General features: G+C 37.1%; 1 protein-coding gene across 1 annotated transcript in view; it reads right to left on the bottom strand.

The window, feature by feature from the left end:
* Positions 1-1348: 1348 nt before the first annotated feature.
* Positions 1349-6668, bottom strand: part of LOC103593414 (chromosome unknown open reading frame, human C6orf165) — an 8739-nt gene continuing 3419 nt past the window's right edge. The window contains exons 4-7 of the mRNA XM_008576382.1: positions 5432-5522; positions 3519-3707; positions 3063-3221; positions 1349-1566 (exon numbers count right to left, since the gene is read on the bottom strand). Of these exons, the coding sequence (XP_008574604.1) occupies positions 1349-1566; positions 3063-3221; positions 3519-3707; positions 5432-5522 (657 nt within the window). The remainder of the gene's footprint in view (positions 1567-3062; positions 3222-3518; positions 3708-5431; positions 5523-6668) is intronic.

The raw sequence follows: 6668 nt of genomic DNA, 5'->3' as shown, positions 1-6668 counted from the left end.
GCTGTGAGAAGACACTATATATAATATTAGCATCCTCCGCAACATCTTTACACTATGTGTGACAGTTTCCCAGGGTTCTTTCTTGTAATATCCATAATATCCCCTCTGAATACAGATGACAAAACCGATGTGAAGTTCTACTCCTGTGGACCAATAGGCACTTCAATATAAACTGAGTATAAAATCCTCTTAGTATCTGACTAGTTACAAAAGGCTGATAGCCATAAGTCAATGATAGGGGAACATCCACCCAAGATGACGATTTGGTTTTGAACAGGTAATTTAGAGTCCTTCCTTTTAAGGCAACTAGACAGCAGGCCAGTTGTGAGGATCACCCCTAGTTTGTTGCAATGAAATCATGTCATCATGATGTTTATGTTTATAGCTAAAGAGAGAGGACAGACCAAGTGCATCCAAAAGTAGTATCAAGTCACTTACATACAAGAGTTACAAGAAGAGGGGATCAGAACCACATCCTATTCTGTCCCTCAAGAAATTAGTATTCACTCATACAAAAGACATTTCCACTGACCCCAAGTCTTATGGTTATTGGAAAGTAGAGGCTGCATAAAGGTAAACAGTGACCAGTGGGAACATAGCCTGCTGTCACTCAGTAGTTAACAGAATGTGTTCCCTGACACCCTAGGGCGGCATGTGGATATCACTAAGTGAAAGAGTCCTGCAATCCCTTCATCTAGATATCTGTTTTATATTTTTAGGATTCTGAGTAAGTTCATAGCTAAAAGAAAGTGCACTGCTGCTTGAAAAGAAATTTATAACCACTATTTTACCATATCTTCCAATTATTTGAGGTATTGCTTGACTTGTTCACTGACTCTAAAAACATCAGATATAAAAATCTTTTCTTCCGGTTTTTACAATAAGAACAAATAATTACACAAAAATTATTTGCATGCCAACCACCTGCCAAACAATGTTAGACACTTGCTTCAAATTAAAACAAACAACACAGTATTACTCACATACAGATCCAAGGGTACTTCAAAATGTTCATGAAAGATTCATATTATTTTTTAATTCTATTTTTCCACGAACTTTTTGAAGTACCCTTTTATACCACTGCTTAACCACAGCATGTTAACAATCATACTATCCAGTACCAAAGAGAATGAACAATTACAAAATCGATTTCTACCAATATATTTTCATTAAAATCAAAATTCAACTTTCCCATTTCTATTTTAGTTCCTAGTCTCACCAAGGCAATAGAATCCGAGCAGTTATTGAGGTTGCCTTCCTAATTAGTAACCTGGTTCTACCTGATTTAGCCTCATAATACAAGTTTACAAAGAGATTGTGTTCTACAAAAAAGCCAGATCTTGTGAAATTAACTCACCAAAATGATCTGAAGGAATATCTCATATTGTCGCACATTATACAGTGCTTCTTTTAACATATACGGCTGAAATTCTAAACTCATGAGTGGGTTCTTTGTTATCTTCTCAAGGATGGCTGTGTAGCAGTAGGCCTGGTCCTGGGCAATCTGAAGTTGGGAATCAATATGTTGAGTGGTGGCTGGGATTGCTTCGTGTAGAATAGCTGGCACTGTTTTTAAGGGTACAAAAACACAGGCATGAAAGAGTCTAAAATGAATTAAGGCGAAAAAGCCTAGAAAGTAGTCATATTTTAAGCATTAAGTTGAATTAGGTTTTTTCCCAAATTAATAATGAGGCATGTGTTTCACGGGTCCCACGCCATGAAGTTATTGTCTGAATGATAACCAAAAGTTACAGCAGATTGCCTTTTGCCACTAAAATATGAAGAGTTTAAAGAACAAGTAGACTTTCATATTACATGTTGTTGACCATGTGCCTCTAGAAAGCCACTGATCCTCCTCTGTATATCTTACTTTCTATTTGTAACAATGAAAAAAAAACCAACAAAAAAAGCACGCTTCTTAAGAAACTCACCTGGATGCTACAAAATAACAGAATAGTCTAGCAAGGGTAGGAACTTTATGAAGAATGGAATTTGACTTATTAAGAGCGGTTTTTAAAATGGAAAATATTACCCTATCATACTGGATCAGTAATCTGGTAAAAGACACTACTACCTTATCAACGGGCCTTACAGGAGTACCAAATTCATAAGAAGTTACTTCTCCTGGTAGGTCCTTAATTAAATAATTCATAAGTACTTTCAAACTTATTTAAAAGAATACATTAAGTATATGACAACATAGTAGATGCTCCTGAATTTACAGATTTGCAAATATCTCCTCTTGGACCTTTTCATTCCATTAACTGCACCAGCAACTGTTTTCTTTCAGGGTGATTTTTATTTTTTAAATCACTGAGTTTTACTCCCTTTTGGTTATCTAACTTGGATTAAAGAACACAGTAAATTGGGGAGGCTAACTTCTGGGTCAGGCCCCCTCATTCCTCTCACTGATTCATCTTCTGTTGTGGATTAATTGAATTGTGTCCCCAAAGTTCATACGCTAGAAACTTAATTCCCACTGTTTAACTGTTCAGAGGATGGGAAATCCTATTATGGTAATTGAAGGGTGGGGCCTTGAAGAGGTCATTAGATTGTAGGACCATGCCATAGTAAATGGATTAATAATGGTGGTCAGGGATGTGGTTCTGAGGACTTTAAAAGAAGATCACATGAGAGGTTTCTCTCTGCTCCACTATTTCATAATGTGATATCCTGCCATTACTGTTGCCAACACCAGGGCCTTCACCAGCTGTGTTCCCTGGACTTTGGACTTCCCAGCCTCTGAAACTGTGAGCAATAAATTTTGTTTTCTTTATAAATTACCCAGTTCCAGGCATTTTGTTATAAACAATAGAAACAGGCTAATACATTTTCCCATACTAGCATCGTGGTACATAAAATCTAAAATCTTGCTCCAGCAAAAGTAAAAATTACTACCCATTATGAATAGTAGTTGTTTCCTAGGAATAGTGAAAAAAAATCTCAAAATGCCAATCTGAAATCTTATAATGCCAGTGGTAGGTTGTGTATTATTTTCCTCCCTGTGCCAGTTAAATTTTAAACATATATAACATTTAGAATTAACCTAATGATATACCTACAATCATCAATGCCTTCTCCTCCTTTTCCACAGTCTCTGTTAAATAAACGAATTCCAGTAACAATCATAGTGAGTTCTTTCAGCTGGCGTTCTTTGTCCTTCTTAGAAAGAGTTAGAAATGTCCCAAGCTCAGCCTGAGGAAACACACTCTGTAGGGCAGCTAAAATAAACCACAGAAAAAGAAAACAAAATGATAGAATAAAGATATCAGAACTTAAATTACAAGTTTCTTTCTTTCAGGAAAAACTTAGGGTCTATCTTTCTAGAGTTACTTATTGTTCAAATTTCTGATATCCCATTACAGAATACATAGCAAAATTTATCAACCTCTTATTTGTGCTGATTTTTTTCATATAAAAAGGGAACGTCAGTCTTTAAGATGTCTAATTTAACATAGTTTATAAAATACAATGATCATATATTTTCACTTATGGAATGGAAACTTTATATTTTTTACCTGTTGCCTCTCTGACAATCTTGATGTTTGTAGGGGATCCAAGCCCAGAGCGTAGTAACACATAGCTGACGATCTTTCGGTAGAGGCTTTCCAATTCTTCTCTAGCACAAGCTCTGTTATCTGTAATTTCTCTCCTAACAGAGCCTAATCTAGACTCTAGGACCCGGTGATGTTCTTCAAGAAATTCCTCTAAAATTGTCAAACAACAATGTTCCATATATTTGATATTTAGAATTCTTCTCACATAAGGACCAGAGAAAAATTGGCTTGGGTATGGCAATTCTACCAAGTGAAAACAAGTGCTTTCTTAAGATGTAATAATGAAATAAAAAACAGTGGCCAGCAAGTAACCTCAAGACAAAAACCCAGCAGAAAAGATTTACTACAGTGATTTAAACAGAATATTTTGTCGAAACACATAAGACTTTAAACAGACAATCCAAAGAGTAAATATCAGAAAGGGCTAAAATCTTCCAATTAAGCAGAGAAGTACAGAAGACCATTTCTACAACATATATATATATATATATATATATATATATATTTTTTTTTTAATACTATATGTAAAATGTATATGTATTGTATATTCATACCACATGTAAGCACATGTAGTATGCTATATGTAAGCACATACAGTATAAATATATATGTAGCATATATATTCCTTTTCAATTATGTGTATTTCTATGTTAGTTCTAAATAAATTTCCTTTGAATAGCTGATTACTGATAATATGATGTTGCATCAAGAAATGTATCCCTCCTCCTCCTCCCTGTGATATGCTGAGGTACTGACTTAATTGTAGCAGGAGACCATCTTCACCAGCAATACAATTCTTGCAACTGACTCAGTAAGACACCCCATATTACAAGGGCAATAATTAACATATTAATCCTGCATTATAATCTTACCACAAAAACAACTGTGAACTTTTTTTTTTTTTTCTTTCCCTTTTTGTCTTTTTTCGTGACCGGCAACGGATCGCAACCCTCAGTGTCGCCCCCGTACCGGACCGGGACCGGCTACGGGATCGCAACCCTCGGTGTTGCTCCCGCACCTCGCTCAGCCAGTGAGCGGCCGGTCTGTATGTGGGACCTGAACCCTCAGCGGGAGCACTGCCGCACTTCCCAAGCGGCGCACTGTAGCAGTGCGCCACCGGGCTGGCCCAACTGTGAACTTTTTGAAAATTAAACAAATATAAATGAAATTTCATAAATTCCATGACATTTTACTACTTTATAATTTCATTATTAAGCAAAACAAACAAACAAACAAACAAAAAACCAGATACATGATTTTACGTACGTCATGTAACTAAAACTCATACATGGAGAGAGAAAAGACAAAATCACCAAATGGTTAATAATGATTGCATTCTAGTAGGGGCAGAGGCAGTCTATAAAGAAATTTATTTTCCTTTTTCTCTTGTTTCCAATTTATCTTTGATGTATGCATTAAATTACTTATATAATGAAATAAGCTCTAAACTTAAATTTCCCATCCATTTCATTTTTGGGTAGTTACATATTTTAGATAAGTATATTGAGATAATAATATACAGCAGGAACAAGCCTATCTGCAAATTAAAAACTTTTAACTTCAATGGGGTGGTGTTTTTAATTTCTAATTATGTATTAGCACCATAAAAGTTAAAGCAACAGATTTGGGAACTTTATCATTATTAACATAATAATTTGATGAGCTTTTAATACTCATAAAGGTCACTGATGGCTTCCTTATTTAGCATTTCTAACATTATTCTTCAAAGCTGGAAAACATTTCAAGAGATTGACAAAAAATTAAATTGTTAGATTCATCTAAGAATTCATTGTCAACCAAATGAAGTCTTTCTTTCCTGAAATACAAAATGAAATCTTTAAAAAAAAAAGTATCACAATAGGTAGATATGTTACCTCGACTTGTGTAATTCATATCAAAGTAGACTTGCATCTTAATAGTGTCCAGGGATGGATTTTGACTATCCAATAGCCGAGCCACACAAAGCTAGAAAAGAATAGAGCATGAATGCTTTAGTTACATTTTCTGAAACATTCAAGTATTTTCTAAAGTTATTTTTTTAAAAAACTGGAAATATCAAAGCAGTGGTTCCTGATATTTATCCACCAATAACCTCTTTTATTATTTTTTTCTTCTTGAGGATTCAGGCTTTATAGTTTACCCAGCCAACCACACTTATTAAGTACTAAGTGACATCCCTTGAGTTAGCCAGTATCACCACACCACCGTCCCCTCTTTGCTAATGCTGGAGGTCACATTCATTTCATAAAAAGTTGCTGCAGCTGCCCTCCTCTCCTCACAAAATTTCTCTGGATCTATCCTCTGCTTCTTTTGGTCTGTTCTCCTCCATTCTTCTCCCCCACGTAGATGGTCATTCCCTTTCTTTGCCTTGCCTCTTTAGACTGGATGTCAATCTGATTTTTTTTTCCTTCTTTCTCTTCTCTCCTCTCCTCTCCTCCCTCCCCCACTCCCTTCCCCTTCTCACCCACTAGGCTTTCTATACTGCAGCTGTCAGACTCATGGCAGCATCACTGTCAACTCATCTCCCCAAGCACCAGCCGCTTTCCTGGCAGGAGGGAGAGGAGAACGTGAGGACTGGATACTCTGTCTTTATGGAAGCCTGTGCACCTGGATCCCTCCAGATAAAGAAGTACTGTTATAGGGCCGGCCCAGTGGCGCACTCGCTAGAGTGCGGCGCTTGGGAGCGCGGGGGCACTCCCGCCGAGGGTTCGGATCTCATGTAGAGACCGGTCCGCTCACTGGTTAAGCGTGGTGCGAGCGTGACACCGAGGGTTGCGATCCTGTTGCCGGTCGCAGTACGGGCGCGACACCGAGGGTTGCGATCCTGTTGCCGGTCGCAGTACGGGCGCGACACCGAGGGTTGCGATCCCGTTACCAGTCACGAAAAAAGACAAAAAAAGGAAATAAAAAAAAAAGTACTGTTATAAAAGCAGACTTTACAAATAAAAAGATTGGCTCATCTTCATGATTTTTAATTGAGAAGAAATAAAACGATTTTTGTCACTTGAATTATGATATACACTGATAGTTTATGTACCTGTCATTAAAAGTGCTTGATTCTCTTCAACTTGGTTGAGTTGGGGAAGGTGGCGGGGCGGGGGGGGGGGGGGG

The sequence above is a fragment of the Galeopterus variegatus genome, unplaced genomic scaffold, assembly GCF_000696425.1.
Source record: "Galeopterus variegatus unplaced genomic scaffold, G_variegatus-3.0.2 Scaffold1342, whole genome shotgun sequence".
NCBI classification, from domain to species: Eukaryota; Metazoa; Chordata; class Mammalia; order Dermoptera; family Cynocephalidae; genus Galeopterus; species Galeopterus variegatus.
This window is presented reverse-complemented; position numbering and strand designations above follow the sequence as displayed.